The sequence below is a fragment of the Portunus trituberculatus genome, chromosome 37 (assembly GCF_017591435.1).
Source record: "Portunus trituberculatus isolate SZX2019 chromosome 37, ASM1759143v1, whole genome shotgun sequence".
NCBI classification, from domain to species: domain Eukaryota; kingdom Metazoa; phylum Arthropoda; class Malacostraca; order Decapoda; family Portunidae; genus Portunus; species Portunus trituberculatus.
Genome location: NC_059291.1, coordinates 133,888 through 157,101, shown reverse-complemented (window position 1 = coordinate 157,101; position 23,214 = coordinate 133,888). Strand labels below are relative to the sequence as shown.

General features: G+C 34.4%; 1 protein-coding gene and 1 long non-coding RNA gene across 8 annotated transcripts in view; one reads left to right on the top strand and one right to left on the bottom strand.

The window, feature by feature from the left end:
* LOC123513884 (5'-nucleotidase-like) overlaps positions 1-16,527 on the top strand; it is a 55,749-nt gene extending 39,222 nt beyond the window's left edge. For 2 of the 7 annotated variants that reach the window (XM_045271339.1, XM_045271336.1), the window contains exons 2-13: positions 1,069-1,351; positions 2,387-2,473; positions 3,965-4,113; positions 4,739-4,855; positions 6,116-6,238; positions 6,945-7,110; positions 7,285-7,548; positions 8,207-8,457; positions 9,562-9,689; positions 10,037-10,165; positions 10,827-10,944; positions 12,056-12,327. In XM_045271339.1, coding sequence (XP_045127274.1) covers positions 1,117-1,351; positions 2,387-2,473; positions 3,965-4,113; positions 4,739-4,855; positions 6,116-6,238; positions 6,945-7,110; positions 7,285-7,548; positions 8,207-8,457; positions 9,562-9,689; positions 10,037-10,165; positions 10,827-10,944; positions 12,056-12,199 — 1,911 coding nt within the window. In that variant the 5' untranslated portion in view covers positions 1,069-1,116 and the 3' untranslated portion in view covers positions 12,200-12,327. Of the gene's footprint in view, positions 1-376; positions 407-1,068; positions 1,352-1,530; positions 1,641-2,386; positions 2,474-3,964; positions 4,114-4,738; positions 4,856-6,115; positions 6,239-6,944; positions 7,111-7,284; positions 7,549-8,206; positions 8,458-9,561; positions 9,690-10,036; positions 10,166-10,826; positions 10,945-11,915 lie in introns of those variants that run through there. The other 5 variants (XM_045271340.1, XM_045271343.1, XM_045271338.1 and 2 more) reach the window with 5 other exon arrangements.
* On the bottom strand, positions 5,987-23,214 carry LOC123513885. Its single transcript, XR_006677470.1, has 3 exons — positions 23,081-23,214; positions 7,377-7,470; positions 5,987-6,173 (listed from the first exon to the last, which is right to left on the bottom strand). It is a non-coding gene; the product is annotated as an uncharacterized LOC123513885 (long non-coding RNA).

Sequence of the window (23,214 nt, the reverse complement as noted above, 5' to 3'; positions counted from 1 at the left end):
GCCCCGCATGGCAGCCACTGACGCCACAACAGTGCCACACCCACCTCCCTTTGCAGGTCTCGCTCAGGGCAGTTCATGCTACTCACATGACAGTAGGCCTACGCATCGGTGCTCTTTGGAAAATCTTTTCACCTTACGTTTGACACATTATGAGAATAATACTGTTACCCATACACGTTTTTTCTACACAATTTGTGTATTCCAGGTTTTTCAACAGCTAAATAAAAAAGTACATAAAACTACGTGATTTTAGTGTCCTAATACTTAGGACAAATCTTTGGTAGGTATTCTAACAACTTGCCAACTGGTCGTCATTGTTATTCCGAATTTTTTCGAGTGTCAGATGTTCGAAAAACGGTTTGTTCGAGTGTGATTCTCGAACTTTGAGTGGAAGTGCGCGTGTGTGGTAAGTTCTTCACACCCAATGAAAAATTAGGGATAAACTAAATATCAGCCAATCAAATGGCTTTCCAATCACATGGCTTTCTCTCTGTAAGCGAAGGCTGATTGCCCGCCATGGTGCATTTCTCGATCACTCTCTTACCATGTCAGATTGTGAATGTGTTCGTTCACTTATTTTGGAGGTATAACACTTTTTAATGCAGCATTAACATTTTTTTAAATCACATGGTATTATTCCAAGTACTGTGAAATGTCCCAGTTATTGTCAATCGGGCTTATTTTCGTGAAGAAAAGACTGTGTCCTGCTTGTGTGAGAAAGCTTCTGTATCAAAAGTCATATTCTTGTAGTATTACTATGCTTGTAGCATTACATCACATTGGGTTTGTGTTAAGAATACAAAAATAATTATGTCTATGTTCTGAATTAATTTGCTTTTGCACTTGCAGAAAATTTCTGGAAAGATTAAAAAAGAAAAAAAAAGTATAATTGTATGAAATATGTATTGAACATTCCATCTAATTGTGAGCTGTGATTTGGTTTTGCACATCAGACTATACAATATTAGTATATTATTTGTATCAATTGACAATGTACTGTGTAATTTACCATTTACTTACCTTTAATTGCATATGTCAAATGTGTAAAACTACATCTCTACCTTACAGGAAATTCCAACTCTCATCACCAGCAGCAAACTCTCATCATCGCCAATCATGGTGTCTGCAGAATCCAGTCCAGAAACAACATCCAATGGATCTGCCTCTCCAGTCCAGAATGGCTTCCGCACCCCATCCATCACAATCCTACACTTCAATGATGTGTACAATGTGGAGGAGCAGGCTACTGAGCCCAAGGCAGGAGCTGCAAGGTTCAAGACAGCCCTCAGGAGCCTGGCTGATAAGGATCCACTCATCCTCTTCAGTGGGGACATCCTTGCTCCATCCATTAGTAAGTGGGTTTTTTCTCATGTACTGCAGAAATGGTGTAAAATTTTCCTTCAAACATTTATGCAGGAATGGGTGTTGTGGTGTGCCAAGTTGTTCCATTATACTCTGGTCTCTGTTACTGACAGCAGCATGATATGTTGTTGGAGCTGCTCATACATGTCACCTCTCTGCTCTGAAAAGGTTTGGCCAGTCCACCAGTGTGCAAGGCAGCTACTGAAGTTAGAGAGGGAATGAGAAGGGAGATCATAACAAATATGTTCTTCTTGCTGTAATGAGGGATGATCAAAACAGTAGGTCCAGTATGTTGATTAGCTATAAGTATTATGCCAAGTAAATAACACTGTACCTTTGGCTTTAAAGTTACTAATGCACTACACCTGTAGACATTGCTGTAATGGGAAAGCAGAGCAACAATGCAACATTTCTGCTGGGTGGTGTCCTTTTTTTATTTGTCTTCTACTGTAAGACAAAAGACATGAGTGGCAGCGTCACGCCCTCACTTAATATGAAAACACAGTAGAGGATTGATCCTTTATTGAATTGATTGATTTATTGATAGTCAGCAATTTGGCATTATCTTATAATGGTTTCTTACTTTCCCAGAGTATGTGGGTAGTTGTTGATAGCCTCTTGGGTTTGTATTGCAAGCACACAAGTAGTTTATCATTCATATGAGCTCGGAAATTAGTATGCATCTCAATGTGAGTGTATGGGTTTCATCTGTATTCTGTAAATCACTCATACAAAGAAAGCAAGAGATTGGAATCAGTATCTTGATTCTATGTATCATCAGTAATTTGTAGAACACAGTCCTGGCTCTTCACCTTCCTTTGATTTTGGATCCTTCACAATGGAAGTACCAAGATCTGGAAGTAAATTGACAATGATCCTTTTAATATTCTTGTCATCTTTTAATGGAATATTGTGGTACTTTAACATTCTTTTTGTTCTAATCTTTGGTCTGTTTATGTATTTATTTATTTATTTTAGTTTGTAAATATAGAAATAGCACATACTAATTTTGTGTTGCTTGCAGTGAGTAGCTTCACCAAGGGGGAACAAATGGTGCCTGTCATGAACCAGTTTGGAATTCACTGTGCTGTATTTGGCAACCATGACTTTGGTGAGTGAATTTTTAACTCTTACTATGGTAAATAATTATTGCTAATTTCATTTGTGTTAAGTTGTTCCAATTATTTGCATTGTATGACACCTACACACACTTCCTGCTAATAGATGCCTGCTGTGGAATACATCTTTACCTTGTCTTCCTAGGCACACACTCCCGATGTTAAAATTGTACTGTACTTCACAGTTACTTGTATCACACATTTCACCTCTTCATAGATTTTTAAAAGGTTATAAGATTGTATAAATACATAGCACAATGGAAAAAGAATACTGTTTAGTAGAGACTTCAAAATTTGATAAATTAAGTTTAAGATAATCCTTATATATATATGGAGCTTAAATGATAAATTTGAAAATTAAGGGAATTGTATTTTCCAGAATTTAATCATTTTAAAGATAAATTTGAACATTAATGTTGAATTTTGCAAATAGTGAAAGCAAACTAGTTATGAAATAACCTCAAGAGAGCATTATCTCTGCAAGCAATAGCAAGCTTTGAAAAACATTGTCCATTAAATAGGAATAAGTGTAGAAAAACATCAGAAAATGAAATGAAAATGTCAGGGTAGGGAGAAAACTTGAGACAATATACATACTTTTCACTCATTCCATATTCCATATGCAATCTTATGCTCGCCCAAAGCAGGAAAGCCTGCTTTGCATGATGACAACTCAGATAGAAAGAATAATTTATTTGAAGAATGATGTAAAATGATTTTATGTTGTGGATGACTTGATAAGATAATACAATTTCTAATCAAGTTACCCAAAATAAGAGAAACTGAGAATTTCTAGTGTACCAAAAATTTATAACATGGCACCAAAAAAGAGATGGATTTTAATAGTCAGTATGACCTATTTCCACTAAGGTTAGGTTGAGTTCAATTAGATAATCCAATGTAATCTAAGTTTATCTTCCACAAACTAACCAAAAGTAATATAGTCTTACCTAATTATGACTCATTCCAGAAGATGTTGAGGTGGTTTATCTTCATGTGGTCCAAGGAGATGATAGTTATGTTAAAGGTTGTTTTGAGGATTACTTGTTAGTCAGTGATGAAAGCAACACCATAAGTTATAATCTGATACTCTTTCGTACAGTGGTTCCCAACCTGTGATATGTGTATTACTAGTGGTACACAAAGACCTTCCAGGTGGTACATGAGCACTTTTGGGATCTTATGCAATTTTTTGTTGAATTTAATTAGTAATTCATTTCTCAGAAAAATTATTATTGCCTTACACAAGATAATCAGCATCAATCTGCTGGTGGACAAGAAACAGATTTATTCCTCATATTAGATTGAGTTGTGTTCCTTGTTGTTAGTTCATTTGTACGTACTACTTGTGAATTAATTGATATTTCTTGAAATAGTTTTTCTGGAACCAGGTGGTATGTGGGCACTGTACAGGACCTACAAGTGGAGAAGTTACGGAACTGCTGCTTTAGTATATTAAGAATTCAAGACTCCTCTTGTTTCAGATTTTGGGCTGGAGAGACTTGTAGATGTTGCAGAGAGAACCCACTTCCCCTGGTTGATGAGTAATGTGGAGGATAATGAAACAGGCCAGCCTCTTGCTGGTGGCATCCTCACCCACACCATGAACTGGCATGGCTGGAAGATTGGACTGGTGGGTGAAGCACAAATATTTGGTTGAAGCTTATATGATGAAATGTGATTCTTAGAAAAACTTTTTTCAGATGCAAGTTATTGAAATTGGCAAAAATAAAGATATTAAGATAATGCTTGACTTCTGGAAAAACTTAATTATGCAGCAGGACAGGTTCAGAATTATAATATACAAAATTGTAATAGAAAAGAAAGGATATTGTGAAAAATCATCAGCAGTCTTGTGTTAGTACCTTTAGTTACTTCAGTATTCACTCTTATTCACATAATTCATCATGCAGCAAAGAGCACCTGAAACTTGGCAGTTAATATATATTATTTTGTGTGACTTTTTCACTTGTGTGAAGAAGTTGTGTAAAAAAAAAAAAAAAAAAAAAATTTTACTCAGGAACATTATATTTTTAAGCAGAATGTCTCATTTACTTGAGAATTCCATAAGGATGTTTAAATATAAGAGTCAGTCATCAGTGGGAGTAGGAATGAGATGATTCAGTGAAGAAGTTAGTAGAGGGAAAGTAAAAATAGATGTTCCAGTTATGACCAATACAATTCCAGATAAATACAAGAATAACTTATAATTATTTGATGATGTGTGTCAGGAACTGTTGCATTGTTACTTTCCACAGGTTGGTCTGGTAGAGAAGGAGTGGCTAGAAACATTAGCAACAATAAATGCAGACGAGGTGACATTCACAGACTATGTGGATAGAGGCAGAGAACTTGCATCATCACTAAAGAAAGAGGTGAGTCCAAACAAGCAGAAAATTACAGCATGAAGTAATTCAACATGAACATTAGTACTGAATTCAGCTGTATTATCTTGGGTAAGCCTTGCCAAAAGTTGATGAATATAGAATTTACTCTAATAAGAGAAGAGCTTGAAATGTACAATACAGTTTCCTTTCTAAAGTCCTGATGCACTCCTACAGGGACAGTCTAATTTGTAGGATGATTGAAGAAACAGAGAAAGGGAGATAGTCACCAGTGAAAGGATCTGTGGAAAGACACAAGTGAATCATTTTCAGTAGTGAAATGACCAAATATTTATTATTAAGAAGGAAAATTTGTGTAACAGGGTTACAGTATGAGCACAGTTCCTTTCTATTATGTAACAACTAGGTAAATACACACCAACCCGCTAACATTGCCAAGGGCTACATTGAATCCATTTTAGTCTCTCGGCCTTTACAGGGAAAGAAAACAGACTAACCATCCTTGCACATGAATCAGTCATGCAAGCATACTTGTACTAACAGTTCCTCACATCAGAGCTTCAACCCAGAATGGTTGACACTGTTACACCACAAATCTAATCTGGTCAGTTCATCAGAACTTTATGCAAAGGCTGTCAAGTATGCATCCCACTTTTTTTTCTTTTTTTTTATGTAAAAAGGATAACCAGCCAAGGGCAACAAAAAACTGATTGAAAAAAAAAAAAAAAAAAAGGCCCACTGAGGTGCCAGTCCCCAAACAAGACATTTAGTCAGAAGGGGATTCTAAGGATGATATAGTCATTAATTTTCTTTTTTGTATTATACATGAAGAATGTATGTGTAATTAGATGCATGTAGTGTTGTGTGAAGGAAGAGAGTTGTCTTTAGAGGGCAGGCTGTGACTGCCCCCTTGTATTGAGACAGAAAGGGAAATGTTCAGTGAGGTCAGAGGTGACTTAATGATAAGTTCACAGCACCACCTGAACCAGTGCCATTGGACCTCACTGGGAGTAATTATCATTTCAGCAGATGTCTACAACCTCCTCCATAATTGTTGTCAGTACCCTACCAGTTACATCTGTCCTTCCCTGTTCCAGAAGTCCCTCTTTCTTCTTACATTTTCCTAACATTATCTGTATTTCAGGTTCATGTAAACCTTGATTTATAATAACACTTTATTGCACATACAGAATAACATTGGTAATTATAGTAATATAAAATTAATAATACATTATCCAGATTAAGCTGTGTGCTTAATTGTTGTAATGCTGTTCCATGGTTTTATTTCAGGGCTGTGACTACGTGATTGCACTGACACACATGCGGACGCCCAACGACATCAGACTTGCTGAAAATGTTGAGGAAATTGATCTCATTTTAGGAGGCCATGATCATGTCTATGAAGAATTGAAGGTGAGCATTATTTTCTAAACATTACACTTTTTTTTCATTTTTATATTCCTTTACATTACATATTGAAGACGTAGAAAGAAAATAATTGAGGATGAAGTGACTTGATCAATGACAGTAAAAATTGTTTCCTTAAAAGATTATATTAGTTTTACCCAAGTCCTTGTATTACAACTTTCATTTTTCTTTTGGTTATCAATCTTTCTACCTGGCCAAGATTGTCATTTTAAAGGGGAGAGCTGAGTTTATACATTAAGCATCGTTTCATGGTAGGAACAAAAAAGAAGATAGGATTCTATAATAGTAGTGCGGTTGCAGTATTCTTTGAGATATTAGTATATGGCTGTGCTGGGTCCCTGTCACTAAGATATTCCAAGACTGCATTAAGAAAACTAGTCATTGTATCACATTCAATTGTCATATAGTTTCTCTCTCTCTCTCTCTCTTGAGTACTTAGTTCCAAAATTGGATACCAAGATGAAAAACTGTTACATATGAGTATCTGAAGAACAATTATATAACTCATCTCTCATCTCTGAAACACCATCACTGCCAAACAAGATGTGTTAGTTACTACATGGCATTAGTAATGAGCCCTTGCAGCTTAGTCTTCCCAAACCGTGGAGGCAGCCCTAAGGGGAAAAAGATCACAGGAAATATGTGATTTTACCCAAGAGAAATTTTGTATTTACATGTCATTTATTTGCAGGTGAATGGTAAAATTATCTTGAAAAGTGGGACTGACTTCCGAGAGTTTTCTGCACTTACTCTCACACAGCAGAGTAAAGGTGTTAATGTAGATATCAAGAAGGTGGTTGTGGATTCTTTATTTGAACCTGATGCTGAGCTGAAGGAAGCTTTGTTTGAGTATGAGGGTAAGTCTACATCTCTTTTATATTGATACAAGTTGGTACACATAGATTTTAATATCATGAGGTCATGGATAGTTGAATATTGTGTTATGTTAGTCTCTTTCTTATAAACATTAGAAAGGTGACCTGCCCTTTTAAATTATCTCATAGAGTTTAAGTGGTTTCAAATTCTTGTAGAAATTGTTGGTAAGAAGATGGAAGAGGATTTGGGATGCTTCAGTGTTGATTTGGATGGAAGGTTCTCATCTATAAGAACTTCTGAAACCAACCTGGGCAACTTTGTGTGTGACATCATGCTGGCATCCTGCAATGGCGATGTGGCTCTGCTGAATTCCGGAACACTGAGATCTGACAGAATTCATCCTAAAGGAGAATTCAAGATGAGGGATTTGATGACCATTTTACCCATGCTGGACCCTCTTCTGGTCTTAGAAATCACAGGTAGATTACTTTGTATTGAAGCCATTCCTTAGTGGCTTTAAAGAAGCAACATTGCCTATCTAACTTGCAAATGAAATGTGATGTGAAATTGTTTTCATTCATATATCTGAAATGTTCTAATCTGTCTGGGACACATTAAACTTGGAGAGTTGTCTAAACTTGCAGATTTGGCATTTTAGTAAGGCAAGGCATGGTGTCTTAATTCTAAAAATAGTTCAGTATTAAAATGGAATATAAGAGTAAGGTAGATTATTTTGAACCATATGAGTTTAGTATAAAACAGTACATGAGTGATCTCTCCATATCACCCTTTAGTTTTCCCATGTGTTCACTGCCTTTGTAACAACACTCATGTAAGACCTACTTGCATTCTGTTATTTAAATGTACTAAACACACCACCCACTATATCACTTCTACTGTGAGTACTCTCTTTATTACAAATGCTAGTTTTCTTCAAGACCAGCTACAAAATTATATCATCTTAATATTCCACTGTCAATTTAATTGTAAAGAAAGACAAGTTCTGATGTTACTTTCATCCACTGGTATTTCACTCACATTCACATCACTAAATTGAGATGCACAAATTATTAGCAAAAAGTTTATTTTCTCAATTTAACGAGACCTTAAAATGGTTAATTAATAAATATTCAACAGGAGAGAAGCTTTTAGCAGCCCTGGAAAATGGAGTGTCTCAGTACCCAAAGCTGGAAGGCCGTTTTCCCCAGGTGGCTGGTGTGCAGTTTGCATTTGACGCCAATGGCGAACCTGGGTCACGGGTGGTCATGGACTCGGTGAAGATTGGAGATGAGTACTTGGACCTCACTTCTACATACCGCTTGGTGACTAAGGCTTACATGAAAGATGGACGTGATGGATACAACATGCTCGTGGACTGCCCCATCTTGGTAAGGCACCAATACTGGCCAGGGACTGTTTTTACCTCTCAATGTGGAGTTTCCTCTTTGTATTTAGTTTAGGAACTAGAAGATTGTTCAGTCACTGTTCTTATTCAAAAGACCTGTTATTGCAGTTAATTATTGATTTATTTTATTATGCGTCATTCTCTTCTTTGTAAAAAGAAATTGTTATTACTAAGTCTCTAATTTTGCAAACTTAGAGTTTTGTCATAAATTTCTACCAAAAGAAAAAATCTCATCAGTTGAAAGGATAGCCACAAGACCTGCCTCAGGAAGTATTGAATTGAGGGAAAATTATTTATAGTTGCAAAGTTATTAATCATGTTTTCCAGTGCTGGTGCTAACAAGAAAAATTATCTGAAAATTGTTCCATAAAAAAGGGGAAGGGGGCATGTGCTCAGACATCACAGACTGAAATTAACTTGAGTCAGTTCATTCATATGAACATTGTTTCCCATTTGCTGTGTAGTACCAAAAATTATATCCACTTTACTTGGTTCCCACTCTTAATTTACTTTATTTTTTTATTATTATTTTTTTAAGGTTAAGTGTAATTCATTAGTTAGGTATTTGTTTATTTTCATTGTAAGTTGTATCTCCTAACCAACATTGAGGCTCCTGTACCTGGATGGTGATAGGATAGGCTGCACAGTTTGGAGGTCTTTCAATTACAGGTTTTTCAGAGGTAGAGTCACTTTTGATTTGTTAGTTGTTACATCCTCTACCTTTTTTAAGTAAGAGAGAACTAGCCAAGGGCAACAAAAATATCTTTGCCAGTCTCCTTACAGAGCTGATAGAATTAGCCAAAGGATGGGGACAAATGTCTTGAAACCATGTTATGGTGTCCCTCATTTCACTTCTTTTGAGAGCTGTTAGAGGGATTAAACAATGAAAAGATTAACTATTTGACATGAGCAAGTCAAGACACGTCACTAATGATGGTCTTGTGGGAATCTTAGTTAAGGATTGAGCATCATGGAAGGAACACTACTTTGAAGATGTTAGTGATATTTAAGTAAGAATTGTATGGTATAAAGTTGTCAACTCAATTCATTATAAGAAAAAGATATGTACTCTTATTTTTGTTTTCAGCAAGATGAAGAACAATGTCCCATGCTTTCCACTGCAGTGCAGAACCACTTCACTGCCATCCAGAGTCATTTGGGCAAGTCTCGTCGAAATTCAATACACAGACAGTCACTTGTTCTTCTTTCAAGAAGGTAATGTCTTATTTGAAATGGGTTTTGTTTTTATTGGAGTGAATTAATCCTTACTTTTTATTTACCTACAATTTGAACTTATCCTCTGATATATCTTGAGCTTGATCTTTTAAGTTAACATATATATGTTGTGTCTTACTAATAATCACTGATTTTACTGCTTTCCATTTATGAAAGACCAATCTCATGATTTACGCAGGTAACAATATTGTGCATGAAAGCTTAAGCTTGAGCATTATATCGACTAATAAATTAAGGTTGTGTTTATGATTTCTATTTTTACCCTGGAATACTAAGGAGTGAGCTTTGCTGTTAATAACCAGACATGCCCTACCAACCTCATACAGACACAGTCTCATACGTCACGATGATGATGTCCCTCCTTCGGCCCGGGGCTCAGGACACGCCCGTCTTGGCCGGTCTACGTCCACAGACTCTGCACTCTCCACTGCCTCCTCAGGCTCAATATCTTCAGCGTGAGTAACAAAGAATGGGAAGGTGTAACCTTCAGATGGGAGCTTACGTTCTCTTTGTATAAGGTTATAGATATCAATATAGTAGCAGTAAAATTCATTGAAAAAGCTGGGCCAGGGTTGCTGATCCCACTAAAATGTTTGCTCTTTCAAAGAGTAAAATAAATACCCACCTCTTTCCTGTACTAAATTGGTATTTTTCTCATGTCTTCTATTTATTTATTTACTTACATACTCTATTTCATTTTTTTTTTTTTTTTTTTTTTTTTTTTTTTTTTAGAGCCTGTTATTCAAACAAGGTGAGAATTTCCAGGATATGTTCTTTTTGAGATTTATCAAAAAGGAATTGAGATTGGTTACATTAGTTCTTCTACTTGCCAGTCCACACAATTGTTGGAGGAATAGAGGAATACTTCAATGCTTATCTAACAGTGTCTGTTTACATTAAATACTATTTACCACAGGCAAAACATCACATTACTCCTTAATGGTGTTTAAGGATCTCGGGTAGATTATATACCACAGGGACAAGTATCAAGTATACATCTCATCACCCATTCAATTGTGCATACGGAATTGAGAGATATAACAACTTTTAGGGAGATTTAACAACTTTCAGACAGATGGGCAGTTTTTCTTAAACCTAAGAATTCCTATGCTTCAGTTGCAGTAAGAGGTCACGATGGAGTTTATCACGGCAGGAAAGCTTCCACGAACTGGAGGACTTGGCTTGCAAATTAGCACCAAAACTAGAAGGAAGAATAGTATTGGCCACTGATGAGGTGAGTGCAGGTATATGGTCTTCATTGGTGTGCCTTATTGAGAAAATTAGATTATATTCAAATGTATACAGTACATTAAAACAAAGGTAATACTATTTGATAGATACTATTCATTTTTTATTGTCTCCAAGAATCATCATAGTCTATAGAAATGGTACATTATTTTTCAACTGCATAATCCTCTTGGTTCTAATATTTTACTGTGCACTAGTGATGATCCAAGAGTTATGTAATTTGGGGACAAAGATGATGTTGACCTACCCACATGAAATTAGGCAGGTGGCACTGTTCTGTTATACAGAAGGAACTCAGCTCCTTGCTGAGTGGAGTGCTATATAACCCACAGTGCACCATGTTCTACTCCCATGCCATCAAAAATTGTATTTGAATTATATCATAGATCTCCTTACAAAAAATTTCACTTTTTTTTACAAATTCAATATTTCTAGACGAACCAAAAATTTTTTTGTGATTCCCTAGCCCCAACTTAGCTATCATTGGTGTGCATCACTTCTCAGAAAACACTTGTATTGCAGTATAACCTCTGCTTCATAACAAGCTAATAAAGATAGACATGGTCCTTGTAGATGAAATTTCTTTACACCTCATCTCAGTACCCAATGGAGTTATATTAAATAGTTGCTAACTTCCCATAAAAGGACAGTTGGGAAACATACTTGAGATAATTGTAACCACAATATTTTGGAGATTCTAGGATTTTGAAATTTCAAGTAAAGATTCTCAAGGCAAAATCACTTTCAGCTCTGCCTATCCAGAAAGTCCCTTCTTGCTTGTACAAGCATTTGGTGATCTACTGACACCTCTTGTAACACACGTACTGCATCATTTATACTTCAGTTTTCCAAATGGTCATCCTGTCATTTAGATATAGTATATCACTTCACATTTGTAGCCATAATCTAATACTAGAGCACAAATAAGTGTTATGCTACAATCTGTGTGTATTACAGGTGCTGGAAGAGTTGTCTGTGAAGCGAGCCATGCATAGTGTTTCTGTCATTGAGGAGGAGGATGAACCAATTACACCCTTGTCTCCCAAGAATAAACCAAATCCTTTAACATAAAAAGTTGTTTCACCCATCTACACCAGAAACAACCCGGTGTGCGTGGTCATGCTTCAGGGAGTGAATGGTCAACCACTGACAGTCAACTGCCTGTGTATGTCTTCACAAAAATTTCTCTGCCAGCAATGGTGCTTTGTTTTATTTTTTACTTTGTGAATATGTCCCTATAAGCAGGTAGCTAATGCCTTTCTATAAGATATGATTTACAATTCAGTATTTCAGGCAAGTATTACAGTATTTTGTGGTGTTTGGACACAAGTGTTAGAACAAATAATCAAAATCTATAGTTACTATTCTTCATGTACATAGTCAAACACAAATTAAACACTGAACCCTTAATAATTCATGTGTAATGCCAAATATTTTTATGTGGCAGTCACCCTTTTTTTTCTTTTCCTCTAATTCCCTTTAAGTGAAAGTCTCTTTGATGTTAATGTTAGAAAAATCTTGGGTAAACTTTTTTAATCAAAATGATGGGCCTAATATTATTTCCACGATTATTAATTTTCTGAAGTCTCGTGCATGAAAAAAGAAGCTCAACTTTTATTTCAACTAAACTAGTGAATGAAAGTGATGTAACCCAATCCTTTCTGTGTAGCATCTTGAAATTCAGTCACCAACACCTGTGAGTATACACATTAGTGACTTACCAGATATCTGCCACTGCAGAGACTCCATAGTAATACAAATATCTTCATTACTATCCACAACTACTTGTAAACAATAAAAACCTCTCTCTGTCTCCACAACCACATTTTAAGATGACAGGATCTTCATATCCACATTAAAAGATGTGGATGTTGTGGATCTGTATCAGTGAGAATCAGTTTTCAATTTCTTTCTGGCATAACAGTTCCAATGACCACATCCGACTCTATTGGTACATGTTGGTGGCTATCGTGCCAACCAGGTCATGACTCCTTAGTCATTAGCAAATTTTATACTTAATTACATCAGTGTGAAAGAGGCTTAACTCTATTCCATATCTAAACAATTCATTAACCTACAAATTTTCCTATTTGCATCTATTATTCCTTTAAAGCATGAAATCATACAAAATATAAGCCATACTTTAGTCTTAGGTCTACATAGCAACAAACAGCAAATTGTGTGCAATTATGCAATCTTATTTCACTATACCTATGACCAGTCCTCAGTTGCCAGAAGATTACAAGCCATTCATTCTCAACAATGGTGCAGTGGCTATATGGCATGTGAGACTGCATAAAATTTCAATTATGTAGGCACAAAGTTGACAGAACTGTTATATAAGATAGTATTCGGCATTACATTTGATTTTCAATTGAATTTCCACCATAACGAATAGACAGGCTTTCTATGCAATGTTCTTGTACTGCATATTGTAATTAAGCAGAGAAGATGGGGTTTGAATATATTCTATGCAATATCATTGTACAACAATGCTGCGTTCAAATACTGTACTGAAACGGGTAAATTGCTTAACCAATTAACTATAATTTAAGAAAACTCACATTTCAGTAAGGTCAAAAAGTATAATGAAATATTGAAGGTTCAGTGTACTTTATACTACTTATGTCACTTGAGTCCTGAGAGTGCATGTTCAATTATTTTGAAAATCATTGCATTGAAGTATATTATATTATATGTAAAATACACACAAACTCATTATGTTTGTTAGAATGTTCTTTTCAACAACTGTTAAAGCTTAATTTAATGACTATCTGCCAAACATTAAATCTTACAAACTTTTGGTTCTTCAGGTGACGATAAATAAGCCATCATGTCAATTAATTGTTTAAATTAACAAGAACTAGGCAGCTGCTCATCAATTTAGGAAAGGTTAACTTCACTACTAAGCAATCTGACCTTTATACCACTAGAAAAGGTTGCAACAAAATTTTTATAGCCAAAATTTATATAAGAGTTGAGTAACCTCTTTAATAGCATTAAGTAATCAGTTCAAGATTTAATACTATTGTTTGAATCACAGATATGACAAAAAAAAAATTTGCTTTTTACACCACATGAACATGACAACACTAGTTAAATGACATTCAAGGCTATTGATTTGCCATTCGAACTTTTTAGCACCCACCTCGTTAATTTAGTCTTAACAACAAAATGCTGAGTGCAGGAAGCAGTGTTTGTCATGGTCACTTGTTGTGAGAAGAATCCAAAACTGTGGGTATGTGGGTAACTAACTTAAATTTAATTGCAATGTTCTATAGATCAATTAAGTAGTGAAAAGTTTATTTTATAGTTTATCCCAATCAAACATAAAATGCCAGTTGAGTGTTTGGCATGGTGCAAACATCTGAATTTCCATTACCACTACAAGCAAACCTAATACCACTCATGTCACAGGTCAAATCATTTGTGACACATCTGGACAAATGCCACTATATATATATATATATATATATATATATATATATATATATATATATATATATATATATATATATATATATATATTTGAATGGTAGTCATTGTCTCGGATCATTACCATCCGTCTTCTAATACCAAAGTTTTCACCATTCTGCTTTATATACATTTATAATTTAATGAGTATTTGATGAATACAACTCTTAAGTTTAGAAATCAAAGATCTTCATTTTATGCAGTACTGTTATGGCAAAGTCAAGGGCAACCAAATTGGTAATGTGATGGAACTCAAGTTATCACATTTGGCCTTCTCAGATTCAATCCCCGGTGGTTGTGCCTCTTGTGTTAATGCATTAAATCTTCAAGTGAATCTCTTTGTGCTTTAGTGATGCTTCAAAACTGAGCAAGACATTGGTATGCAATGTTGAGGATCCCATAAAGGGCGAAGTGTCATGCACTGCTTCACAGTATCACAAAACATCAGGAAATTTATCTGAAACAAGAATAAGTTGCCATGAGATGCACTGTAGTCAAGGACTGCATCTGATATGACCACTCAGGGCAAATGTGAGTTCAAACATGTTATTACTCAGTAAAGATGATCAGATTTTAATTAGCCTTGACTGTCCTCTCATTACAGCTGATGATCCTCCATAGATCATTAACTAAACAATAACATGACATGCTGTTACTTGTTGAGTATTTCAGTCTTTTATATCATGCTGGAAAGTTGATATAATGGTAAAATGTTTCAAGTTATTTTCATATTCAAAGACAAAAACTAAATCTTAAATTTAAGATATAATTGTTTTATCTCAAGATTTGTCATCCTTTTCCTAAGTCTGACTGTGATAGTGAATGCCTTGCAACTCTATTACATTCTCCACTGTTCTGCTTCTCTTAAGCATGTATCTGCATTTGACATGGTATAAATCCTATGGAAGAACAGATTTAAGTGGCTATGAAGCCAAACATTAGAGTTGTCACAAATAAATTATGAAACAGCATGCCTCTCTCATGGACTAGGATTACATTTGATCTCATAAAGTGTAAATTAAATTTTATTATTGCGACTCTTATTGAGCTATTGATCCTCAGTCATCTAAATATCTGGTTCTTTTAATAACTATCAATACTAAGAGATTAAGAGAATACATATTTATTTATATTTAACTGTATATTATTGTTGACAATTCTGACTGTGTTATAACTGAAGCATGTTTTGTTAATCACTTTGAAAATGTCCTACATCAGTATTTGCTGCCATGTCTCATGTCCTAGTTCAGGGATTACTTGTTGCTTTGTACTGAACATAATATATTAAGTATATACTGTATTCATTTTGTTAAAACGTTTGTTCATTAAGAAACTTTAACTAATAGTGATACTGTAGTATGTGATGTCATAGATAATATACCTGTATATTGTTGATTACTTGTTGGGAAGAATCCCAGTACATATATAGCAGTATTGGTAAGAATATAAAGGTTTAAATCCTCAATCAGTTTTAGGATTGGTATACAATCCATATACCTTTATGCCGACAAATTCTGTGATATAGGATACTGTTAAATTTGTATTGCCCCATCCCTCTCAAGACCCAGTATTGTATTGTCAAGTGTTGCACAAAGTTTAATAATTTGGTTGGAAGCATAGTAAAGGTTGGCGTAATGCTTGGGTGTACAGTAGTTATTCTGTTCCTAACAACAGAACATTGTTTCTAAGACTAACTATACTGCATAGCAATTTTATAAAAGCACAATATAGTTCATTTTTATATGATATCTAACTTGTGTATGGTAGTGAAACATTTTGTCTATGTGGTGGATTATATTGTCACCCAATCTTTCATTTTCATAAGTGTTCATTCAAACTTTATATCAGCCACTCTTACACTACTCTGTATTTCTCAATATCATTTTGCTAGATATCAACACAAGAAGAATTACTATTAATAGAGAGAATCCACTGTCCATCTACTATAAGGTCTAATATATAATTTTGATTTTAACAGGACATCATGTTGTTAAAACAGAATTCTTTAATTTACCCACTTTAACAAGAATCTCACTTACTATTCCTTCCTTACCACTTCATACCTAGCTTGTCCTTATTAAAAACCACTACTAATTTCATCGTTACAAAAAGGATCTTTCATGGTGTTAATAAGTGTTCCATGTTCCCATTCCCAACATAATTTTCTTATTCCTCAGCTGCTAATTGAATTGGTACCTTAGCCAACTCAAATAGCTGTGCTGACTGGGCAGATTGGCTTTATTCAGCTTCCATTTCTTAATAATTCATCTCTTCCAAGGTGCATCCAGTATACATTATAACAAGTTCAAACATGGCCTCAAAAATACTGGTAAATACTTCCTTGAAATATGACAAAAACTGGCAGGCAGAAGTGGCACATGTGTGCAAATGTAGATCAGACTGATTCATGTATGGCAAAGTGTTAATTAAGGATGAGTGTCATGCACATAAGTAATACTTCCAACCTATGCATTCCACAATTTGAGCTGCACAAATGCAATGTAATATGAATTGAAGTTTCCATATACTGATTTTTTTTTTTTTTTTTTTTTTTCACTAGTTCAAAAATTATAATATGTGGGAACTGTAAATTATATGCAAAACAAACATATATATATATATATATATATATATATATATATATATATATATATATATATATATATATATATATATATATATATATATATATATATACGGTACACACACACACACACACACACACTTTTTATTGCTAATTATTATATAAAGAATTTGTTTAGTTACTTGACAGTTATCACGTACAATTTTTAAGAGGGCTTTAGTTAATAACTGTTAGCCATTAATATTTATGCATTAACCAATACCCTCGAGGCAGTGGTCTTTACACACTGCAAGTGATGGATGTCTTTCTCTGGTGAATCTAAGGATGATTTAATATTTACTTCACTAATCAGAGCATCTCTTTACCTTGATATATAAAATGACATTTGAAAAATATTTACTTCCTTTTATGCATCACTTGGAGGCTACTGGTTGATATCAACTATAAAAGGAAACCACTGTTTGTAGTGCATACATAGCTGTCTTTGAGCAATATTTCTCCCATGATCATCATGGCTTAGCTTACATGCAGTCATGTAATAATGCAGTAATGCAAATCTTGTCCAATACAAGTTCAGGTGTTATGAATGTTAACAAGAGTTTACAATTAAGATATTGTTCTTGAATTTATTTATTTGTCTCATTAAAAAATATATCGAATGCTGTAAAACTGAGGTGATATGTGGTGCTTGAAAGAAAATGAAAAGCTGAAACATAATTTTAGATTAATGGTGGTGAAAGTTGGTAAACTTGTATTATTAGGATGTTATTATTTCAAATAATGTAATTTTTTTCCCCAATATAAATACAGTAATTAGTAACAGCTGGTCATTCCACTTACTTACCTGCTACAGTGTATAAATGGTTTGGTAGTTCACCTATAAACCTTGTGAACAGCCAGATGAAAATTTTGTGAATAGTCAGATAAATAAAATCTGGGAGTGACCCAAAACTATCAATCTTCAGCAGGAAGACTCCCACCCCTGATGAAGTGTCAAAGTATTTGAGAAGACCTGGAACCTGTCTCCAGGGACTGTGATATATAAAGAACAGACATTCCATTCTGCAAAAACATCCTGAGTTTACTACATTTGCAGCAAGTACAGGATCAGTTACCACATTGTTGACAGTTTGAATAGATAAAATAGAAACATGGGTCACTTCCACTTTTCATTCTACTTTAATGTTAAAAGGAAAAAAAAAAAAAAAAACAGAAGGCTGATGGATAGACATATAGGTAGTTATTGAAGTCTGCTCATTTTAATCAATATAATTTATATGTTGTACAGCTTGCAACCTATCCTAAGTGATAGTTTTCCTTGTTATAGCCTTAACTTCCATCCAAACAACCTCCAACTAATTTTTTCCAACAGTTGGATATGTTTATACAAAACATTGGTTTCCTAGATCTTGTTACATCTTGAACCCCATCACTTGGATCTGACGTGATTGTAACTATTGGGTTCAGCCATTTGGGCTATACTGTGACATGGAAAGTCAGTAATGTGTTCACACCTTGCCATCTGTCATCTGGCAGAGTATAAATACCAATGAGAATTTCCACACCTACTGTTGTCAGCACTGCCAAATCTTTGATAATTCAGTGAATAAATTAACATTTATTGACTGTACTTGGACTTGGGCTAATAATGGCATAAATAGCAGGATATGGAGATATGTGAGATGCCATCTTAGAATATCTTTGAAAAAAAAAAATAACAATAATAAAATAACCCCTTAGCATAAGTTGTATAACAAAGTTCTTACTAAATTTTAAATTAACACTGAACTTGATCTAACCTTGTTTTCACAACAACAGGGAATTTCTTCCCCCTGAAATTATTTACAATACTTAATACCAATGGCATTAAGTACTACCATGGTCGTTTTAATGACTGTGTGGCATGACTTAATATCCAAGTATTCTTTTCTTTTTTCTGTATGGCCCTCTGGTTGTGACGGGGCTTAGTCTTACACAGCACATGTAACCGACCACGAACCGATACAAACATACAGTCTTTGCAACGTCTTCTTAGAGCATTCTTCTGCTTTATGCCACAGACTTGTACCAGAGATGGTGTTGTTGGCTGGCAAGAAAAACAAATATCTAAGTCATTCATATAACATTAGTAGCTTAATTAAGATGACTTAAATGTAGTGATCATTCCAAAATGTCATACACATACCAGTCAATGTAAGGCAGAATTAAAGAGAAAGCTGCTGCCTGGCATGAGAAAATGTTCCTTTGATACAATAAGCCATCTTCTAGCTTCTCAAGCTTTGCAGGACAGTACAGTAATTTTGAAAAAATAAATAAATAAAAAAATAATAATGATAATAATAATACTTCATTTCCTACACTGTAATATACTTTTGCCTGGATAACAACCACTCCTTTTCAGTACAGAAAGAACTTCTGGAAAGGATGAATCTCAACTTTTCAGGAAATTATTCATCCACAGCTTACTGTCACTTATTATCATGTAACTTCTTAGATGATTTTGATCCTTAACATGGAGATGGTATAAGTGTGGTTGCAAACTTTGGCAGATCATTTCATAAAAACTAAAAATTTGACATATTCACTCAGGCATTCCCAAAATAATATTGTTAAGCAAGTATTTTTGTTTAAAACAATAAGGGGAAGGTGGTAGCAATGAATGGGTCAAGTAAAGCTCACTACTACTGTTTTGACTATCTCAGCCAGCATTGACAATGCCAAGAGGACCTCACAAGAGTGTGACCAACTGTACTAGGAGAGAGAGAGAGAGAGAGAGAGAGAGAGAGAGAGAGAGAGAGAGAGAGAGAGAGAGAGAGAGAGAGAGAGAGAGAGAGAGAGAGAGAGAGACAGAGAGAAAAAAAGGCACTAGCACATAATCAGAAGCCAATAATTCAGAGTAAAGTGACATTAACACATAATAAATTACCACATCACTGAGATCCAAGCAAGTCAATTGCTAATAAGCATTGTGTTGTGAGAACCAAACCTGTGGAATTTATGAGCACAGTGACTATGTAGCAAGCATGCTGAAACTGAGTACAGCTTTGTCTTTTGTCTCCCAGCAAGACTAGGAGCAGTTTCGATATGAATTAAACAGGGCTTGCTCAAAGAACAAAGAATATCTCTTCAAGAAAGAAACATCCTCACTGACAAAAACACTATAATGTAAGTCAAGCCAAAAGAAAAGAAAACATCCATTCTGATGTTCAACTCCTCAAACCCCACCACCATAATAAAAGTAGTAGTATATCAACTCCTATACACTTACCAAATCTGTCTGCAACAATTATTACTGTAACAATTTCAAAAGTGGTACAAAGATACCCGACAAGCAAGATCTTCCCTGACAAATCGACATTCACAGAAACCAAAATAGCTTAACACTTCCAAAGTAGAGGAATAATTATTGTTACTGCACAGTAAATAAAGAAAATAGCTCTGCTACTGCATTATTAAAAAACAGAAAATATTCAAGGGATTAAACTCTGTTATAAAATGCAAATACACAAATACACACTACATAGTGTGAGGATCAATACTGTATGTTCAGTTCACAACTGAGAAGGCCCAAGTTTGAGTCTTGGATACAGCAATGCAAATGAGCAAGCCTCTTAATGTGTAGTCCCTCTTCATGTAGCAGTATAAGATGTAAGCTGAGAGTTGTGACCTCACTGTCCTGGTGTGTGGCATGCGAGTGATACAAGTTATGACCACAGACTTCCCTCTTAAATAGCTGCACAACTGAACCAGCTATCTCCAGACTATCAGCTCAATAGCCTGGTGTAGAGATCAAAATACAAGCTTACAGGGGCACTCTAGCCTCCTGCAGCAATTAACCAATAGGTGGTAACCAAAGATCTGCCCTCCTTCACAGCTATCTCCTCTGGAACTCAGTGGAGGGCATAAACAAATGTACACCAAAATGAGGTTGTCACCCTGTCTAACCCACCAACAGGGAAGGAAATAAAAAAAAAAAAAAACAACTTGCTCAAAAGAACTGCCAGCCATATTCTAGGAGAAAATAGCACCAATACAAGATGCACAATTATGAGGACTGTAATATTCAATTAACTATCACTCTTATAAGAAATAATGGACAAACCACCTTTGTGGAGAGAAGTACAAACCACTACACACCTGAGAATAGATATTATCCTCTGACCCCAAAGTCTATACAACTCAGTGGAGCTAGTAGCATTTAACAACACAAGCACACAAAGACAGGCAAACATTCACTCAGCCCGCAACACAAAATGGTGGAAAATCACAGCCCTTTTGCCAACAATACCCAGCTTCTCATTGGTGAGTTACAACTTCTTATATTACTGCTAATACAAAATTATCTCCATCTTGCTCTGAGGAAGACACCTAGTATATGAAAAATCACAGGCTTACCACTACATATAACAAGGAAATATAATAGTTACATTAATTGACCACACTAACCGGATATCACACGCCACTTCCACCCTTCCCTGTCCTTCCTTAACTCAACATGGCACATCTTGTTTCCCTCACATCTGACTAGTAACTCACTATAGTTCATCTATTCTAAAATGGCTCCTGTGTTTCGGTCTGAATCGTGTCCCAAAGGAATGGAATGCGTGGTTGTCAAATCTTGAGGAAAACCGTAAGCTACTCTTGTGGCAAGTGTGTTGTTAAACAGAAAACATGTATTATTCACAAAAAATCAATCATATCATGAATAAGCTACAATATGTTTTGAATAGTAACCTAATTGAAGTGATATTGTAATAGAAGAAGCAGAAACATGACAAATTTTCTTTAGAATGTTGCTATGAGAGGGAATGAAGGAATTATTCACAACCACATTAGAAATCTGATTGGTAAATAGTGTTATATTGAAATGTTTCAGTGTAACAAGTGAAAAATATAAGTAAAGAGGTGGAAATAGAAGAGAAAAAATAAAATCATATGATGATATGGCAGCAGGTTTTGGTTGTGTGAATGGCAATATGGTTGGTGGGCCTACACCTCCCTGGGTACCCATCTTCATCTCTCATATATATATATATATATATATATATATATATATATATATATATATATATATATATATATATATATATATATATATATATATATATATATATATATATATATATATATATATATATATATATATATATATATATATATATATATATATATATATATATATATATATATATATATATATATATATATATATATATATATATATATATATATATATATATATATATATATATATATATATATATATATATATATATATATATATATATATATATATATATATATATATATATATATATATATATATATATATATATATATATATATATATATATATATATATATATATATATATATATATATATATATATATATATATATATATATATATATATATATATATATATATATATATATATATATATATATATATATATATATATATATATATATATATATATATATATATATATATATATATATATATATATATATATATATATATATATATATATATATATATATATATATATATATATATATATATACATATATAAGGTGCGGCCTGTATGTCGTGGCATGGTGGAAATAATGACATTCCGGCAACTCTGATATCAGGCCACAGCCACACTAGGATCTCCCCTCCCCACCTGACCATTCTCTAAATATACTTACATAGGTACATGCATAAATACCTACATGCTTACATACAAACACACCCTGCCTGCCTAATCACAGCCCATACTAACTTATAGAAAAAGGAGACAATATTATTTCTAGAATTTTAGCAGGCAAGCCACTTTCAGGTGCTCTCTCTCTCTCTCTCTCTCTCTCTCTCTCTCTCTCTCTCTCTCTCTCTCTCTCTCTCTCTCTCTCTCTCTCTCTCTCTCCTTCTTTATCAAACTACAAGTACAACTCATAACACAATCATACCTACAGATTATTTACTATGATCTCTATGCACATTCTGTAGAAAAACTGACTGGATGACTAACAGACACTGATAGTGAATTATACATACATACATACATACATACACACATACCTGCAACAAGGTATTTTTTCCTGTCAGAAATGAGAGTGATCTGAAGACATGGCCAGCTGGCTGAAAGGTATGCTGTGCTACTAAAGATGAGAGAGGTTTAATAGCATGGCCAGCTTGCTCCACTGAAGGAATAA